Here is a 21,085-nt window from a genome sequence, read left to right as displayed (position 1 = left end):
AATATACTTCTTCATTCAATTCAGAGATAAAATTCCATTTACTGAAATTTGTGGTATAGGATTTCTAGAAAAGGAAGAAAGAAAGGAAAGAAGGGAGGGAGGAAAAAAAGACAACGACCTCTGCTACATAAAACAACTATTTGTGGCAAAATATCACATCTAAGATTTTTTTTTTGTCTTTTTGTCTTTTCCAGGGCCACACCGACAGCATATGTAGGTTCCCAGGCTGGGGTCAAATCAGAGCTATAGCCACCAGCCTACACCACAGCCACAGCAACATGGGATCCAAGCCTCGTCTGCAACCTATACCACAGCTCATGGCAACGCCGGATCCTTAACCCACTGAGTGAGGCCAGGGCTAGAACTCCTACATCTAAGATTCTTGATATCCTAGACTCTGTGTTTACATTTGATTTGTTGCTTCAACAGTATTCTCCCAGTACAGACTATTTTGGAAACTAACTAGTACAAAGTGATTATAATTTTTCAAAGATGCACACAAATTAAAAACTCAATTTTATCCTATGTTCAAGTATCAAAAACACATGTCAATCCAAAGAAGTAGAGAAAGGCTTTAAGTTAAGAATTTATGGGGTTTCCATCGTGGCTCAGCTGTTAATGAACCTAACATCCATGAGGACTCGGGTTCGGTCTCTGGCCTCAATCAGTGGGTTAAGGGTCCAGCATTGCTGTGGTGTAAGTCACAGACGGGGGCTAGGATCCTGCGTTGCTGTACCTCGGGTGTAGGCCAGCAGCAATAGCTTCGATTGGACCCCTGGCCTGGGAAACTTTATGTGCCACAGGTGCGGCCCTAAAAAGACAAAAAAAAGAAGAAGAAGAGTTTATAATACAACTAAGTGAGGAATCTCAGTATTCAGAAACTATTTGAAATAGGAATTGTGTATATGATTACCAAAGATTTTTTTAAACCTATTTAGCAGTTTAAAAATATCACATTACTTACTATATAAGATTTCACTGAAGCTTAATAAAACAAGCAAAACCAATAAACTAAACATACCCATTCAATGCAATTATATAAAGGATTTTCAGGTATAATGAAATAGGATAAACATGTAAACATTTAGTCATATAAAAAGATTGCTACACTTTTTAGAAATAGCACAATAACTTACAAGGGGCTTAGTCACTTAAAGAACAGAAAAAACAAGGTTGGCTATGAATCCAAACTCAACATGAGCTAGGGCACTTATTTCACAAAAGACCCAACTGCAAATGCAACATTTTAGTATGAAATATGTAACTTATAACCAAGGATTTTAACTGAGGAATGATGGGTAGCCTTTCCTACTAGGCATATACCTAATTTTGGACATTCACTGTAGAGGTCACCAACTCTAGAAACTCTGACATTAAATACGTTATAAGGTACAAGTCTGTTTTAGATCAATTTTTGGAGGAAATGATGAGTCCAAAGAAAATCAGAAAAACACTTTTACACTCTTATTTCCACATCTTTTTCAAAACAAGAGGAAGCTCAGTTTAAGTTTTAACTTGTTCCCCCCCTCTTTCACACAAACCCTAGTTAGTGCTTAAAAATATGTAAAATAAAAATATTTCATGTTAAAACCTTATCTAAGAAGCTAAGATCAAGCAATCCTCAGCTCTCTATTTTACTTCTTAAACACAAAATTAACATGAACACAACTCAGATCATGGTATTTATTTCAGTAAGGAATTCAAGTAGCCAGTGTAGCCTTAAAAATTTTTTTAAATATCTGTCAGGCTTTTAATTTCTGTGTAAAGAGCAATCAGGCAATAATAAGGAACACCATATCCTAAAAACTCCATTGCTGATACCAAGAGTGTGGTGAAATATACTTAAACTAAAGTACATGTGAAAGGGCACTACACCTGACATAAAATAGGTACAAATAAATACCACTTTCCCTCAGGAAGTTTTATTCAAACATGCTCAAATTCTGTAGGGATAGATTTAAGTGCTAGGTTAGTATTTTCCAAAATTTTGTTTTTCCACATCCATAATAATAGCACTTTTACACAATTCAAATTTATTCTGTTGCTCTTCTTAATGAGCTGGCATCCATTTGTGTTCCCTAGATTTGCACCCCTGCTTCTTGAAGTGTGCTGGTTTGTCTATGGCATTACAAGTGCCCTGGGTTTCTGATACCCTACTCATGGTAGGTCAAAGATAAAGTCTGAGATACTTCCAGACTGACCCAACTCCAGTCAGGACCCAAAGAGAATACCTATGCCTTTTTCAAGTACCTAGGCCACATGCTTGGTTTTTTTGTTTTTGTTTTTTCCTTTTTAGGGCCGCACCTGTGGCATAAGCAGATTCCCAGGCTAGGGGTCGAATCAGAGCTGTAGCCTTGGGCCTATGCCACAGCCACAGCAATGCCAGATCCAAGCTGCATCTGCAACCTACACCACAGCGTGGAGCTATGCCAGACCTTTAACCCATTGAGTAAGGTCAGGGATCAAACCCACATCCTCCTGGATACTGTGTCAGGTTCTTAACCCACTGAGCCACAATGGGAACTCCATGGGTCACATTTTGATACCCTCATATTTCAGAAGTAGGGAGAACTTGAGGCTCAAACTGCAAAGAAAACTACAAATCAAATATCTGACCATTTATTTTGAATAGTTTAGAAATGTAAAATTAAGGCAATAGGAGTAATTATCTTGCCAAAATCAGAAAAAAAGAAACTTATAAGTTCTCCAAAACATGAACTGCTCTTTTGGGGAGGGGGGGGTGCAAGGGCCACACCAGTGGCATATTCAAGTTCCCAGGATTGGAATTGGAGCCACAGGGGCCAGCCTACACCAACACAGTCACAGCAATGCCGGATCCAAGCTGCGTCTGCAACCTGCGCCACAGCTCACAGCAATACTGGATCGCCAGATCCTTAAACCTCTGAGTAAGGCCAGGGATTGAACCTGCATCTTCTTGGATACTAGTCAGGTCTGTTTCTGCTGAGCCACAATGGAATACCACTCTATACCACTCGAGATAAAATTTTGGTATCTTCATACTATGTACAAATCACATATCAGACAGAAACATTTTTTGATTTATTGGTTATATACCTAAACAATTAAAAACAGAGGCAGAAAAAATAGTTTATTACTAACTAGACAGGGGGTTTTGTTTTTTTAATATAATTTTTTTTTCATTATAGCTGGTTTACAGTGTTCTGTCAATTTTCTACTGCACAGTGTGTTGAGCTGGTTACACATACATGTATAAATTCATCAGATATGATTAGACATAGTTCCCAGTGCTACACAGCAGGATCTCATTGCCCATCCATTCCAAAGGCAATAGTCTGTATCTATTAACCCCAGACTCCCAGTCCATCCCACTCCCTCCCCCTCCCCTTTGGCAACCACAAGTCTGTTCTCCAAGTTCATGATTTTCTTTTCTGTGGAAAGGTTCATTTGTGTAGTATATTAGATTCCAGATATAAGTGATATCATCTGGTATTTGTCATTCTCTTTCTGATTTATTTCACTCAGTATGAGAGTCTCTAGTTCCATCCATGTTGCTGCAAATGACATTATTTTGTTCTTTTTTATGGCTGAGTAGTTTTCCATTGTGTATATAAACCACATCTTCTTAATCTATTCATCTGTTGACTAGGTTGTTTCCATGTCTTGGGTATTGCGAATATTGCTGCAATGAACATGTGTGTGCATGTGTCTTTTTCAAGGAAAGTTTTGTCTGGATATATGCCCAAAAGTGGGATGGTTGGGTCATATGGCAATTCCATGTATAGTTTTCTAAGGTACCTCCACACTGTTTTCCATAGTGGTTGTATCAGCTTACATTCCCACCAACAGTGCAAGAGGGTTCCCCTTTCTCCACACCCCCTCCAGCATTTGTTATTTGTGGACTTATTAATGATGGCCATTCTGCCTGGTGTGTGGTATAGTACCTCACAGTAGTTTTGATTTGCATTTCTCTAATAATCAGTGACGTTGGCCATCTGTATATCTTCTTTGGAGAAATGTCTATTCAGGTCTTCTGCCCATTTTTCAATTGAGTTGTTGGCTTTTTTTGCTGTTGAGTTGTGTAAGTTGCTTGCGTATTTTAGAGATTAAGCCCTTGTCAGTTGCATCATTTGACACTATTCTCGCATTCTGTAAGTTGTCTTTTTGTTGTCTTTTTGGTTTCCTTTGCTGTGCAAAAGCTTGTCAGTTTGATTAGGTCCCATTGGTTTATTTTTGCTTTTATTTCTGCTGCTTTGGGAGATGACTAGATAGTGTTTTGATTTTTTTAATTTAGTTACTTGGGTGTAACTAATATATTGGTAGAATTTTAAAGCAGGAAGAGGCCTTAAACATCATCTTGTCCAAACTTCAAGGTTTTACTAATGAGGAAACTAAGGCTCAAAAGAAATGTCTAAATAGTACATGTCGAGTCAAGAAAGGAACTCCAGTCTCCAAATTACTACAGTATTCCTTTTTCTATCCAGTTCATGACTGTTTCAGTACATAAATTATACATCCTATAAAAACCACAAGTTTCTTTACTAAAAATCACAAGTTTCTTTACTTTTTAGTAAAAACTCACAAGTTTTTTTACTTTTTAGTAAAATTTCACAAGTTTCTTTACTTTTCAGTAAAAACTCACAAGTTTCTTTACTTTTCAGTAAAAACTCACAAGTTTTTTTACTTTTTAGTAAAATTTCTTTACTAAAAATCACAAGTTTCTTTACTTTCCTACCCAAATGCTAATCTCTGAAAGGCAGTAAAGTTAGCAAAGTGGTGCAAATAACAGAAAACAAAGATAAGATGACTACCAAAGTACATACAGAAAACAAAATATGAAGGAATAAGTTAAAAAATATGTATACACACAAGAAAAAAAATGTAACTTCATGATGTATGTGAGTCAAAATGTTATTCTGTATACTTTAAATTTATACAGTGCTGTATGTCAGTTATATCTCAATAAAACTGGAAAGAAAAAAAAAACAATGGTTTTTCATGAAATTCTCAAGAATAGATGTTACGCTTAAAGAATCTCAACATTTCTTCACTTAACACTTATAAACTTAGAATGTGATAAACCTTTTCTTACTTAGAAATTTGGAAGCCAGGTTTAAAGAAGTTTGTTCATGTGCTTAGGCATAAAACAAACAGAGCAAAGAATGATTTTAATACTGAAACACATGCACACAACCTACCCACACCCCACAGAGGGTGTGCTAGTACCTAAAACTAATATTTTGTATGTAGTGGAGGAGGAGAGCCTTAGCAGGAAATCTATAATTATACTTCCCAAGGTCATTTTTGTACGAAATTTCAAAGACAGAAATAAAATTATCAGATCTTTTTTTTTTTGTCTTTTTGTCTTTTTGCCATTTCTTGGGCTGCTCCCACGGCACATGGAGGCTCCCAGACTAGGGGTCTAATCGGAGTTGTAGCTGCCAGCCTACGCCAGAACCACAGCAACTCGGGATCCGAGCTGCGTCTGTAACCCAGCTCACGGCAATGCCGGATCCTCAACCCACTGAGCAAGGCCAAGGATCGAACCCACAACCACATGGTTCCCAGTTGGATTGGTCAACCACTGAGCCACAACAGGAACTCCCTGTATCATCATATTTTTAATAAAGGTATGTTAGAAGATAGATACACTGACCATATTTCAGGGCACAAATTCTGAGACAGTGTGAATATACAAGTATAATAACTGAGACAAGAAAGTAAAATTCCTCAATACAGATCTATTCTAGAAAATGTAGTATATGTATATAATTAATTAACAGATTTCTGTCAAAAGTACCTAAGACAACCACTTATAAAACAGAATGAGATTTCCTGAGTCCAGGTCCTTTACTAAGAGCTTCAGCCAGAAGTAAAGTTCTCCCTCCTTCAAATATCTGTAACATTTGTATCTACAGAGCACCATATCACATTTTCCTCTTACACAATGACTTATGCATACCTTGCAGCTCCTATTAGAATAACTAATTAACAGCGTGTGTTCCCATGATCTCTCTCACTCACATGCAAAAAAAAATAAAGGAGCTAGGGGAGCTCTTGGGTGGCCTAGCAGGTTAAGGATCTAGTGTTGTCACTGCTGGGGCTCAGGTTCAATCCCTGACCTAGGAACTTGCAAATACCATGGGCACAGCCCCTCCCCCCAAAAAAGGAGCTAGGGATTTGTTTTTGCCACACATATGTTCAATGTGAATTGTGTGATGGAGCTAATAAAAACCTAATGATGTAATGCAAATGTGGTATCCAAACCAAAGGCAACCAGAATCTCAACTTTTCCTTTTGGAAGTTGTACCATATTTACAATATAACATTAAATTTCTTTTGAAATAATCACTAACAACTTAAGAAGGCTTAATAATTGCTTGCTGTTTCATGGTACCAATAAAGAAAGGGTAATTAAAATTTTTTCTGATGTTAAAGGTCATAAAAATTTACATGAATTGCTATCACTAAAATTTTTATCTTGAAGAACAAGCAGACCCTGAAATGAATTTTTTCCTCCTTCAAATCAAAGTAGATTTTATGACTTCAAAGTCCTTCTTCCTCCAATGATCATTACTTTGTAATATGGAAATTAAGTTAATTTAGGTAATGCATTTATTTCCATGTGCAAAATACTTTTCTCATAGCATTTCTTATGATCTGATTTTTTCATCCATTAAAATCTTTCTTGATCATCTGTACTATAAAGGCAAAGAGTGGACCCACTAAATAGTAGCAGATGCCCACCTACAGGAAAGAAAAAACACAGTTATAGAAAAATAAAATAATATACATATGAAAAGGAAGAGATAGTAAATCAAATGCCAAGGGTACAGATAAGTAATTTAAAAATTCGGATGAACATGTAAGTAAAGCTTCAAAGAAGGAGAACTTGGATTGTATAATAAAAGATGACCAGAATTTATTTAAGATAAACTACAAAGAGAACAAAACAAACTGGACCTGGTATATTCAGCAATGGGAAGCTCATTCTGAATGAAACAGACAGTGTTGGGAAGTGGACTAAAGTAAGTTTAGAATAGACTTGCACAAAGTTTTTTTTTGTTGGTTTTTGTTGTTGTTGTTCCTTTGTTTTTGCTTCTTTTAGGGCCACCCCTGCAGCATATGGAAGTTCCCAAGCAAGGGGTCAAATTGCAGCTGCAGGTGCCAGCCTGTGCCACAGCCACAGCAACGCCAGATCCGAGCCATGTCTGTGACCTACACCACAGCTCATGGCAACGCAGGATCCTTAACCCATCGATCAAGGCCAGGGATTAAACCGCCACCTCATGGATACCAGATGGGTTTGTTACCGCTGAGCCACAGCGGGAACTCCGAAAAAATCTCAAAAGTTAAGAAATCGGGGGGGGGAGTTCCCGTTGTGGCGCAGTGGAATCAAATCCGACTAGGAACCATGAGGTTGCGGGTTTGATCCCTGGCCTCACTCAGTGGGTTAAGAATCCAGCACTGCCGTGAGCTGTGATGTCGGTCAGATGTGATGTGGATCAGATCCCGAGTTGCTGTGGCTGTGGTGTAGGCCAGCAGCTGTAGCTCAGATTCGATCCCTAGCCTGGGAACCTCCATATGCCGAGGGTGTGGCCCTGAAAAGACAAAAGACAAAAAAAAAAAAGAACAGAACTCTGGCTAACAAATATTATTTGAAGACTTTAGAACAGTAAGCTGACATGAAAAAGGAAGCATTTAAAGAAGAGTCATAGCAGTATGCAGGATAGCTTTAATGATAAATGGTGTGGAAGCTGGGAAACCTATTAAGAAGTGAATAATAAATCAGGGCTATACCAGTAGAAAAAGTATAAAAGGAATAGGTTTATTAATTATAGCCAGCAAAGCAGAGAGTGTAACAAAGAATACTCAAAGATTTTGTATTTAAGTACTTATAAAAGACAAAGAAAAAAATACGGGGTTTTGAGTCAGCCAAGTCTGGGTCAAATCTGTGCTACATAACTTTAAAGAAGTTATTTAATTTCTCTTGAGTCTTAGTTTCCCCAGATATAAAAAGACATTTACTTTGGCGCTGAGAAGATTAAGTAAGAAAATGCATATAAGGCATCTATGTACCTGGACGGCAACAGCACTGAATAAATGTGATTTTTACCTCTCCTTTGGCTCCCTGTTCTTTATTCCCTAACAGTTCTGTCGGTGAACTGAGTAGTACAGTAGGTCATCTGTCTACAAGTTGTCATTTTACAGCTGATGAAACTGAGTTAATGAGAAATTAAATGACTTACTCAATGGCATACAACCAGCTACTTTCACTGGTGGCATCAGAAAACAGGAATATAGACCATAAAACATAAAAGGTAGTTGGAAACCACAAACATATACTCTTCTTTAAAGGCATATGCTCTAGTAAAACAACAGAGGATCTGACTTAAAAACTGTTTCCTTAACAATATAAAAAAGGCAACCTATTTTAAAAGAAAATGTATACACCAAATTTCAGTGCAGGCTGAATTTCCACAGGGGGACTTTTCCACTAGAGAAGGAAAATTAAGGGTATAAATTTCTTCTTTTAACATATATTGAATACACAGGAACTTCAGACACAATCAGCAATAAATTTACTCACCTTCCATGAGCATGGAAATTTAGACGTAAAAACTGGTCCTCATGTGAAACTGCTCTTTTGGCACGCTGGTGTTTTTGGTGTAATGAATCCACATCATAAGACAATCCTTCATAATGTCTAATGTATTTATTTAAAGGATTTCCATACTGACCTATAAAAAATAAACAGTTCAAGTTAGTATCACATCAACAGCCCATTCTAGCTCTAATATAATTCCATGATTACCCTAATACCTCTAAATATGTATGAAAGAACTGTTTTTCCCTAATCCTAGTATTTTATTTTCAAATACATTTTTAAAAGCTTATAATAATGGGGATTTTAACCACGAACACAAGTTTTGATGTTAGCCATAGGTTTGTCTAGGATGTCCTTCACCAAGTTGAGGAAGGTTCTCTTCTATTAATATTTTGCTGATAAAAACTATCAGGGAGAGATGCTGACTTTTATCACCCACTCTTTCTGTATCTATTACGATGATTATGTGGTTCTTTCTTTTTCATTTATTAATATGACAAATTAAATTGACTGATCTTCTAATGTTAAACCAACCTTGCATGACTGAAATAAATTCTACTTAGTCACGTTATGCTCTGTAATACTGCTGGATTCAATTTGCTATAATTTTGTTTATAATTTGTTATCTATGTTCATGAGAGACATTGGTCTGTCATCTTGTACTGTCTTTGTGAAGTTTAGGAACCAATCTAAAAAAAGAGTTTGAAAATAGTACCTCTTCTTTAATATTCTGGACAAATTTATGTAGAATTGGTATTATTTCCTCCTTAAATGTCTGACAGAATTCACCAGTGAAGTCACCTTGGGTAGGAGTTTTGTGAAATATCATTAATGACAACTTCAATTTGATATATAAACAGTTATTCCAGAAATCTACTTCTTTGGGGGGAGAGGGGCTGCACCCGCAACATACAGAAGTTCCTAGGCTAGGTATCAAACCTGTACCAAAGCAGTGACAATGCCAGATCCTTAACTGCTAGGCCACCAGGGAACTCTCAGGTTATCTACTTCCTGAGTGACCTTCAGTAAGAACTTGTCCATTTTATCTAAGTTGTTGAAGTTATGGAGATAAAGTTGTTCATAATATTTCCTTATTATTTCTTTTATATCTTTTGAATCTGTAGTGATGTTACCTCCCCTCGTTCCTGATAGTGATAATCTGTATCTTCTCTCATTTGCTCCTGGTTGGAAAAGCTAGAGATTTATTTTTTTCCCACTGAGCCATTTTATTTACATGTATGTAATACATCCCTAGAAAAAGAATCCAAGGATTTTCCCTCCTGTGTGTTTTCGTCTTGCTTCTTCAGGGTCCAGAATATAGCTGACGTTATCAGTACAATGAACACAAACTGACAGGACAGGAGCAGGTTATTCTGCCATTTTTCTAGATCTTTGAATTGCACATCAAACCTGGGGCTGATAACTCCACACTTATTTAGCCTGCCTATGAGGTTCACAACAATTTTCCCAGCTCTGTGATCATCGATAATTTCAAATTGGCCAATGTAACCATGCTTCATCATCTCAGTTAAAAACCTGACGATCACTTTGGAGTACAGCCTTTTAAGGGCATCAGCCAGGATGTTCATGCGCACCATTGTGAGAGCACGGAAAGATGGAGGAAAGACATTTATTGATTTTACTGAACTTCTCAGAGAACCAACTTTTATTACCTTTGATTTTCCTTTGTTATTTTTCTGATTTTTTTTTTCCACTTTGATCTTTATTTCTTTCCCTCTGCTTACTTTGAGTTTAACTGATCTTCTTTTTTTAGTACAGGCCATTGATTTAGGAATTTTTTTTTTTTTTTTTTTTTTTTTGCTATTTCTTTGGGCCGCTCTTGCGGCATATGGAGGTTCCCAGGCTAGGGGTCGAATCGGAGCTGGAGTCACCGGCCTACGCCAGAGCCACAGCAACGCAGGATCCGAGCCACGTCTGCAACCTACACCACAGCTCACGGCAATGCCAGATCGTTAACCCACTCAGCAAGGGCAGGGATCCTCATGGTTCCTAGTCGGATTCGTTAACCACTGTGCCACAACGGGATCTCCATGAATTTTCTTCTTTTTTAATCCAGGTACTTGGTGCTATAAATGTCCCTTTAATACTGCCTTAGCAGCATCCCACAGACTGTTACATCATGTCACCATTTCATTCTGTTCAACATTTCTTTCTCTCTTTTTTTTTTTTTTGTCTTTTTGCCTTTTCTTGAGCCACTCCCATGGCATATGGAGGTTCCCAGGCTAGGGGTTTAATTGGAGCTGTAGCCGACGGCCTACACCAGAGCCACAGCAACTCGGGATCCGAGCCACATCTGCGACCTACATCACAGCTCACGGCAACATCGGATCCTTAACCCACCAAGCAAGGCCTGGGATCAAACCCGCAACCTCATGGTTCCTAGTTGGACTCGTTAACCACTGTGCCACAACAGGAACTCCCTGTTCAATATTTCTAATTTCCCTTTTGATTTCTTCTGATTCATGTGCTATTTAGAAGTCTGTTACTTAGATTCTAAACATAGAGAATTTTTTAGTTCTCTTTCTGTTATTGACTTTTAATTAATTCTACTATACCCAGAGAACACACTTTGTCTGACACCAATCCTTTTAAAATACATTGAGACTTAAGTCTATGACCAAGAATATGGCCTACCCTTTCAAATGTTTGTATACTGCAGTTAGTGGATGAGTGTTCTAGAAATGTCAATCTCTGCACTTACTGATCAGTCTTACAAATGTCAACCGGACCAAATGGCTGATAATATTATTCAAGTCTTCTATATCCTTAATGATTTTTTAACCTACCTGTTCTATTATTGAGAGAGTACTGAAATCTCTATGATTATGACTTTTTTCTATTTCTCCTTGCAGTTCTCTGCTTAAATGATTTTTGAAGTTCCACTACAGCAAGCACAAATGTTAATGATTATTGTTCACTTTTATCATTATTAAATGATCTTTATTCTTTGCAATATGCTGTGTTCTAAAATCTACTTTGATGTTAATAAGCTGCTCCATCTTTATTTTTTCACTAGCGTGGTATCCCTTCTTCCATCCTTTTATTTTTATCCTATTGTCGCATATATATATTTAATGTGAGTTCACTCTAGGCAGCACAGAGTTGGGTCTTATTTTTTTATGCTATCCACTAATCTCTGCCTTTTAATTGGAGTGTTTAAATCATTTACACTTTTTGGCTACATCCACGGCATGCAGAAGTTCCCAGGCCAGGTATCAAACCCAAGCCATAGCAGTGACAATGCTGGGTCCTTAACCCACTGAGCCACTGGGGGACTCCTACATCATTTACATTTAAAATGGAGTTCCTTGGTAGCCTAGCAGTTAAGGACTCGGTGTTGTCACTGCCGTGGCTCAGGTTACTGCTGTGGCTTAGGCCCTGGCCCAGGAACTTCCAAATGCCATCAGTGTAGCCAAATAAACAAACAAACAAAAAACAGTTGCTAATGTGGTTAGGTGTAAGTCTATCCTCTTGCCATTTTTTTCTTAATTGTCCCATCTATTCTTTGCTCCTTTCTCCTTTTGCTGGGGGGACTAATTGTTTTTCATGATTCTGTTTTTACCTCTTCACTAGCTTATTAGCAAAACTCTATTTTAGTAGTTGCTTTAGGGCTTATAAGTATATATCTTTAATTTAGCCTACCTTCAAGTGATATAATACTTCAGGTATAAGAATCTGACATTACTATACTTTTATTTCTCTTCCCCTGGCCTTTAGATTATTGTCATCATATATTTTATTTACTAATATTTTATAAAATCCACAATTCATTTTGATATTATTTTGGTTTAAATAGACAATTATCTTGTAAAGAGATTTAAATAACAAGAAAAAAAATCTCTGTTTCTCATTTCCAGGGTATTTCATTCCTTTGTGTGGATCCCTATTTCCATCTGATATCATTTTGCTTCTACCTGGATAACTTCCTCTAACATTTCTTCTGCCCGTGAAGAGCTCTTTCAGCTATTAGATGTCTCAAAGCCTTTATCTTGTCTTCATTTTTGAAAGATATTTTCACTGGGCACAGAATTCTAGGCTGACAGGTTTGTATTTTTTCCCTTAAATATTTTTAAAACCTTGCTCCACTATATCTTTTCATGTGTATTCCTTCTGACAGGAAATCTGTCATCCTTACCATTGCTCCTCTGAATGTAACATGTCTTTTTCTTCCCTAGTGCTTTAAAGATTTTCCTCTTTAATATTGGTTTTGAGTAACTTAATTATGATGTGCTTTGTTTTTTTCATATTTACTGAGCTTTAGTTTCAGTAAACTCTTTGGATCTATGGGTTTATAACTTTTCAACTATTATTCTTCAAGTTTTTTTTTCACTCCCCCTCCACCCAAGGACTCCAAGTATATTAGGCTGCTCAAAATTTTCCCACAAACCACTGATGGTCTGTTCACATTTATTAAAAACTATCTTTTCAATGGAGTTACCATCATGGCTCAGAGAAAATGAATCTGACTAGTATCCATGAGGATGCAGGTTTGATCCTCGGCCTCGCTCAGTAGGTTAAGGATCCGGCATAGCCGTGAGCTGTGGTGTAGGTCACAGATGCAGCTTGGACCTGGCGTTGCTGTGGCTGCGGTGTAGGCCAGCAGCTACAGCTCTGATTCAGCCCCTAGCCTGGGAACCTCCATATGCCACAAGTGCAGCTGTAAAAAGACAAAAAAAAAAAAATTTTTTTTTTTTTCAGAAGTTACCCAAAACTGCAGCACAGGTTGGATCCCTAACCGAGGAACCTCCACATGCCACAGAATGTGGCCCCCCAAAAAAATTATTTTTTCTGTTTCATTTTGGATAATTTTACTGCTGTTTTCTAGTTCAGTAATATTCTGAACTGTCTCACCTATTGTTAATGCCATCCAGTGTGCTTTCCACTGAAAACATTGTAATTTTCATCTAAGTTATATTTGTATCTGTTTTATATCTTTTATGTCTCTACTTTTTAAACATATGAAATACAATTATAATAACTCTTTTTCTGTTCTTATCTGCTAATTCTAATACCCATGTCAGTAATAGGTTGGTTCCAATAGATTGTTTATTCTTCTCATTAGAGACTGTGTTTTCCCGCTTCACTGCATGTCTCATTATCTTTCACTGAATGGATGGCATTCACTCTTATTTCACCTTGTTGGGTGCTAGACATTTTTTTTTTAATTCTTATAAATATTCTTAGGCTTTGTTATAGGACAAAGTAAAGGTAGTTGAAAATGGTTTAATTCTTTGGGGTCTTGCATTTATGATTTGTTATATGTATCTGGAGCAATGCTCAGTGTAGAGCTAATTATTCCCCACTATATTAGCAAGACCTATCTAAGTATTCTATCCAATGTTTTACAAATTATGAGTTTTTCCAGTCAGGCCAGTAAGAATAGGCACTATTTCCTACACTGTGTGAACATACAGCACTGTTTCTTTCCCTGGCCTCAAGCAGTTTCAGCATGTGTACACACTCTGCCAAACACTCCGGAGGAAACTTCTGCAGATCTCAAAAATGCTGTCTCTATGTAGCATCCTTCATTCTGATATTCCATCTGTAAACTCTAACTGCTTGGCCCCATTCCGTCTCCTCAACTCAGTTTGTTCATCTCCACCTAGGTTCCCTCTTATAACACTGCAGATGAAAATTCACTCCAAGCAGAAAGCTGGAACATATGAAATACAATTACAATAACTCTTTTTCTGTTCTTATGTGCTAATTCTAATACCCATGTCAGGTCTCACCTCATTTGTCTCTCCTCTCTCAGGTCTTACTTTTCTTCACCACCTGGTGACCAATATCTTAAAAACCTGTTTCTCACCTGCTGTATTGCATAAAGCCTTGCACAAAGTTTTCCATCATTAAATATTTTGTTTATGCAGTTAGGGGCTGGTCACTGTATGATTAAGGACACAAACTCTTAAGTCAAATCATCTGCATTTAAGTTCTGGAGGTTGTACAAATTAAATACACTTAGCACTACTGAACTGTACACTAGAAATGGTTAAGATAATAAATTTTACGGTAAGCATCTTTTTACTAGAAGAAAAAACTATTTGTGTTTGAATCGCATTACCTTCATTTATTGGCTTATTTCTCTGACCAAGTGCAAAACTCAGCTTTAGTTTCCCATTCTCAAAATACAGAAAAGTAGACTCTCTCTCTCTATGCTGTTACAAGAATTAAATGATGTAAGCCATGTGTGGCAATTAGCAAAGAGCCTATCATATAGTAAAGGCTCAATAAATTATTCATACATATTACCATCGCTTCCCTCTCCTCCACTTCCTTTTCCTCCCTCTACCTCACTTGTCTTTGAGACCTGCATATTCAAACAGAGGCCATACATCCAGAAATAAGACAGAAGTGAGTTTGAATTCTGACATTTCCTAGCCATGACTACATGAGTTGGATGATTTTTCCTTTTTCTTTTTTTTTCCTTCTTTAGGGCCGCACATGCAGCATATGCAAGTTCCCAGGCTAGAGGCTGAATCAGAGCTGCAGTTACTACATTAGTTGGATAATTAATATTTTTTTTAAATCCCAGGGAGTTTTTTAATCTGTAAAAGAGACAACAATGAATATCTTTTTTTTTTTCTTTTTTTTTTCTTTTTTCTGGAACGTGCCTGATTTGGATCCCCACTGATGTTCGCCAAGGCACAGATTTTACCATACCCACCACACCGACAAAATCAGCCCTTCTCCCCAGGGGGCCAGAAGGGAGCTCAGGGAGATCTATCTTTGGACCAGTCAATAGAGCAGCGTGCATATGCCCAGCCTGGCTCTAGCTCACATCATCTCACCAGGTGCCTAGAAAAAAGAGAAGAGCCTTCCATGGAAAGACAAAGGGAGGTTCATGAGCCCTCTTGAGAGACTATGCCCAGCGCTTAGCACCGCTGCTCTCCCTAATAGCTCCGTTTTGCCACCTCCCGTGCACCCCTCACAGGCACTTTATGCGCATCCCAAAACCCAGGTCCCCCTGGGCTTCCAAACTGAACAGCTCAAGCACTGAAACCAGGAAAGAGGACCCAAAACCAACAACCCTGGTGACAAATGGGAAGGAGGCCTCAATCCACATTGCCTGAATCCAAATTGCCAAAGGGCATCCAGCACCGGCACAAGGAACACCATCACTCATTCCTAGAGAATTCCAAATCCCAACAAGGTCAAGGCTCCTCTTCAGCCCTGTCCCCATGGCCATCCTTGGGAGGTCTTTCAATGACAAACCCTGGGGACAGTGTGGAAAAGAAGGTGACCTCCCACAGGGTGGGTGTGTACTTCCATTTGTTCAACCACTATGGACCACAAGATACAGGGCATCCCAAAAAGAACCCTGGAATGACCGTCAGACCCAGCACTACCACTCATGGCCATGTATCCAGAAAAATGTTCTCTTCCAAAACTTAAACGCCCCAATAGGATCAGGCAGCCCTCTTCACAAGAGCAAGGCATGGAAAAACATTCTATGTCCATGGAGAGATCGACAATGAATATCTTAAATACAAATAAACTGCTTAGCACAAAGGCTGGCATGAAAAGACATTCAATTTCAACTATTATTGAGTCACTTCACTATATTCTTGAATGCACTTTTCTCAAGATAGGTGACGGAAATGGAGTTCAAAACTAGAATCCAAAGTTATTTACAACCAGCAAAGATATTACAGCGAAGCCAAGGTTCAAGAGAAAATAAAGCCTCTCAATAAAAGGACTTTTAAAAACAGAGACTAAATAATGGAATCATGTATTCTACTAATGCATTTTTCATATGCCTTAAAAATATCTTCAAGTTTAAACTTGAATTTAAAAAAAAAAAAATGGAGTTCGCATCGTGGCGCAGCGGAAACAAATCCAACTAGGAACAACGAGATTTCGGGTTCAATCCCTGGCCTCGCTCAGTGGGTTAAGGATCCGGCGTTGCAGTGAGCTGTGTGTGGTGTAAGTCACAGAAGCAGCTCAGATCTGGCATTGCTGTGGCTCTGGCGTAGGCCAGCAGCAACAGCTCTGATTATACCCCTAGCCTGGGAACCTCCATATGCCACGGGTATGGCCCCGAAAAGACGAAAGACATTTAAAAAAAAAAGCAAAAAACCCACACAAGAGAAAATCAAGAATGGGGAAGTTGTACTATGAGAACTTTGGGATAGTTTCTTCTATTTTGAAAATCAAAATAGGATTACTTCATTGTATTTCTTAAGTGAACTGAGTAGTCACAGCACAAACACTGTTGCAAAGTTATTACTTCCACTCCTTTTTCAGCACCAAAAAAACCAACTTTTTAAGTCACAGTACAGATGAAGTATTGTCGCTTTTGATAACTTAAAACAATAACCATGGCTGTTCTGGAGAAGTACATGTGATAAAAGTTCAATTATTTGCACAGATGGAATACTTCTGGGAGAATTATTAAACAAAGTCATCTTTTCTCTGTCCCCCACACAAAGGAATTTTATAAAGCAACATAATGTTTACTTTTACTTGCAAAGGACCTGAGTAATGATTTTGTGAATCTTTATAATTGAGATAAAACGTGAGTCACGGGTTTTAACTGGGAAAGTGAAAAACGCTACCCAGGGACATATAGTTAATAAGTCCACTTCAATATTAGCTTCTACATAAGATCTTTGTTTATGGGTTAACTTTGCCTAAATATCAGTACTTATGATATAATCTTGATAATATTAAAAAAATTGCTGATAAATTACTGAATAAAACTGTATTAGGTAATTTCTCCCTACAATATCTAATGAAACAAAGGGGGAACCATGGGTTTAAAAAAAAAAAAAAAAAACTTTAAAAATCAGCCCACTGTCCCACAATAAAAAAAAAATCCTTAAGAAATGACACCAAAAAAGAAAAGGATGTAACCAGTGAGTGCTAGAGCTGGCTAATACAGGCTCTTGAGTGCCAGTTCTCTTCTCTTCCTGTGTGTTCAATGACATTATTTTGGTAGCTTGAAATCAGTCATGGGTGGAGTATTTACACTACTGAAACTAGAAAAGGCTCCAAGGAATTTCCACTGTGGTTCAGGGGAAATGAACCAGACTACTATCCGAGAGGATGAGGGTTTGATCCCTGACCTTGCTCAGTTGGTTAAGGATCCCACATTGCTGTGGCTGTGGTGTAGATCACAGACTTAGCTCAGATCTGGCGTTGCTATGGCTGTAGCATAGGCTGGCAGCTATAGCTTCCATTTGACCCCTAGCCTGGGAACCTCCATGTGCAGCACGTGAGGCCCTAAAAAAAAAAAATACAAAAAATAAATAAAAAATAAATTTTAAATAAAAAAAAAAAGCCTACAAATGACAGGATTTTTTTTTTTCTCATTTTCAAGAAAGCCAATATACTACCACAACATGGGATATAACCTAATGGTATAATCTTTTAAACAAGCAGCCAAATGAAATAAACAGAATACTCTAATAAGAAAAAGCATAGCACACTGGACTTCTGATGCTGCCCCTAACCCTCAGAAGTCATACAATTCACTTTCTAAAAATATCACAAGAGAACAGTGTCCTGGAATTCTCAAAAAGGTTGTATATGATCATGATCCCAAAACTGCAAAAAAGTAGGTGAAAAACAAGATAATCAGACCCTCAAACTACGAATTGAAGGGAAAATAAAATAAAATACACTGGTCTCAGAGACAAAAAAGAAGTTACCTACATTATATCACAGAAAAAAACAATAATAGGACAGAGAAAAGCCACACAACCATGAACATGACACTGCTGAAACTAATAGAGCAAAAACAATGAAAAAAAAAAACAAAAAAGCAAAAGAAGAAAAAAACCCAATTGAGAAGGAAACAAAAAACATTTGGAAACAATCTTGGACAAACTGGAATCAGGCTTAGGTGACAGTAAGAATCCTTGTTAATTTTCCTCAATACAGGAGTTCCCGTCATGGCGCAGAGGTTAATGAATCTGACTAGGAACCATGAGGTTGCAGTTCCGATCCCTGGCCTTGCTTAGTGGGTTAAGGATCTGGCATTGCTGTGAGCTGTGGTATAGGTCGCAGACACGGCTCGGATCCTGAGTTCCTGTGGCTCTGGCGCAGGCCAGCGGCTACAGCTCCAATTAGACCCCTAGCCCGGCAACCTCCATATGCCACAGGAAGTGGCCCTAGAAAAAGCAAAAAGACAAAAAAATAATAAATAAAATAAAATTAAATAAAATAAATTTCCTCAATACAGCAACATTGTGGTTATACAGTAGAAGAAAATCTGAATTTGGGGAAATGTATTCTGAAGTATTTAGGAGTAAAATGACATGCACTGAAATGATTCCCAGCAGGACAAAAAAGAAAAAGGACAAAAATTGCTATCAGTCTCCACCTTCTGACTACAATGGAGTAAAAGGGACCACATTTAGCCTACTACCAGGAACAGCTAGAAAACGAGACAAATACATGGGAGAATAAACAAATGAGGTAAGATATACAACTGGCCCAACTTACTACCCAAAGGCAGTTTTCACGTCAATGTGCTTGGGTGGAGGGAACCAGAGACTGCTGGTCTCACAAAATTGAGGAGCCAGGCAAGGTATCTGAATTCAGAGAGGCCAGGCATTTAGAATTTGAGGGTCAGATGTGGCTCAGGTCACTGCCGTGGCACAGGTTTGATCCCCAACCCAGGATTCTGCATGTCATGGGATCAGCCAACAACAACAACAAAAAAAAAATTTATGGGTCAGAGTGCCAAAAAAGAAGAAGCTAATAGAAAGGGAGCTCAGAGACCTAAAATCAGCTATAAGTGGGTCCCCTTATATGTTTGGCTGAATAGAAATCTCATCATGTGAGAAAATCCACTATCCCAGGACAGAAAAATAAACCACAAAAAAAGTAAGCAAGAGTTCTAGGAACCATGAGGTTGCGGGTTCGGTCCCTGCGCTTGCTCAGTGGGTTAACGATCCGGTGTTGCCGTGAGCTGTGGTGTAGTTTGCAGATGCGGCTCAGATCCCACGTTGCTGTGGCTCTGGCGTAGGCCGGAGACTACAGCTCCGATTAGACCCCTAGCCTGGGAACCTCCATATGCCGCGGGAGCGGCCCAAGAAATAGCAAAAAAGACAAAAAAAAAAGTAAGCAGAACAATCTTTAAAGTTTGAGAAGTATTCATATTCCCACCATTCAGAGAAGACATACTTGTAATATGGAGCACTGGACAGAGCACTCAAGAAAACATTATCTTATTCATGGGGCAAAATAAGCCATAGACTGGGACTGACCCTAACAAATCTTAAAGGCCATTTTCCAAAGGATTTGACTGATTCCAAGTAGTTAAAATGAACACACAAAAAAATTTTTCTTTAATTTAAAAAACCTGATGGTTTAAAAGAGAGACAAAAATAAAACACAAAAAAGAAAAATCAATAATGATCTGAATCTAATAAAAAAAATACCATGCATGCAAAGAAATCAGGAAAATATTCTTTTCTTGCATTACTGGAGAAAAGCATCAGACATTAGAAACAGAAACTATAAAGATGAAGGGGAATTCCCGTCATGGCTCAGCAGAAAGGAATCTGACTAGTATTCATGAAGATGCAGGTTCAATCCCTGGCCTCGCTCAGCTGGTTAAGGATCTGGCGTTGCCATGAGCTGTGACATAGGTCTCGGACATGGCTAAAATCTGGCATTGCTGTGGCTGTGGCACAAACCAGCGACTGCAGTTCCAATTCAACCCCTAGCCTGGGAACATCCATATGCCACAGGTATGGCCCTAAAAAGGAAAAAAAAAAAAGAGGGGAAAAAAAAGAAACTACAGAGATGAAGGAACTAGCATATAAAGCAGTTGAAACAGTTACTATAAACGTGTTCTATATGTTAAAGAGCATGCAGGAAAATAAATATGAAGAGGAGAAAAAAGAGAAAGTATAACTATAAAACTATAGATCTGAGAAACTCAACAAATTCTAAGCAGAATAAACACAAGAGAAAATCATTCAGAGGCAAATATGGACTAATGGTTGAAAACTAGGGACCCCAAAAAACTTAAAAGCAGCTTCAAGTGGGTTAAGACCAAAGGAGCTAGAGAAAAAGACATGTTACATACAAAGGAACAAGGTATACATGACAGCATATCTCTACATAAGTCAGAAGGTAATTCAGCAACATTTTTAAAGTACTACAAGAAAAAAAATTCTCAACCTAAGATTCTATATCCAGTGAAAATATCTTTCACAAATGAAGATGAAGGGGGAAAAAAAAGGTGAAATGAACCCTTTTTCAGACATTCATCAAAGCTGACAATTCATCACCAGTAGACCTGCATTACAAGAAATGTTAAAGGAAGTTTTTCAGGCAGAAGAACATACCAGCTGGAAATCTGTGTTGACACAAAGAATAGCGTCAGAAACGATGAATATATAAGAAAATTAAAAAGATTTCTTTTTTTCATTCTTTAATCTCATTTAAAGCAACTGTATTTTAAAAATACAATGCTGGAGAAAAACATAATTTGAACAGATAATGCATCCCAATGCTCAC

At 37.9% G+C, this 21,085-nt stretch overlaps 1 protein-coding gene across 1 annotated transcript in view; it reads right to left on the bottom strand.

Annotated features, from left to right (window-relative positions):
• Positions 1-21,085, bottom strand: part of ADAM10 (ADAM metallopeptidase domain 10) — a 120,950-nt gene that overhangs the window by 79,886 nt on the left and 19,979 nt on the right. Inside the window, exon 2 of the mRNA XM_047766251.1 lies at positions 8,570-8,720. Within this exon, the coding sequence (XP_047622207.1) occupies positions 8,570-8,720 (151 nt within the window). The remainder of the gene's footprint in view (positions 1-8,569; positions 8,721-21,085) is intronic.

This window comes from Phacochoerus africanus, chromosome 2 (genome assembly GCF_016906955.1).
Source record: "Phacochoerus africanus isolate WHEZ1 chromosome 2, ROS_Pafr_v1, whole genome shotgun sequence".
NCBI lineage: Eukaryota > Metazoa > Chordata > Mammalia > Artiodactyla > Suidae > Phacochoerus > Phacochoerus africanus.
The sequence above is the reverse complement of the archived record's forward strand: the minus strand, read 5'-3'. Positions and strand labels throughout refer to the sequence as shown.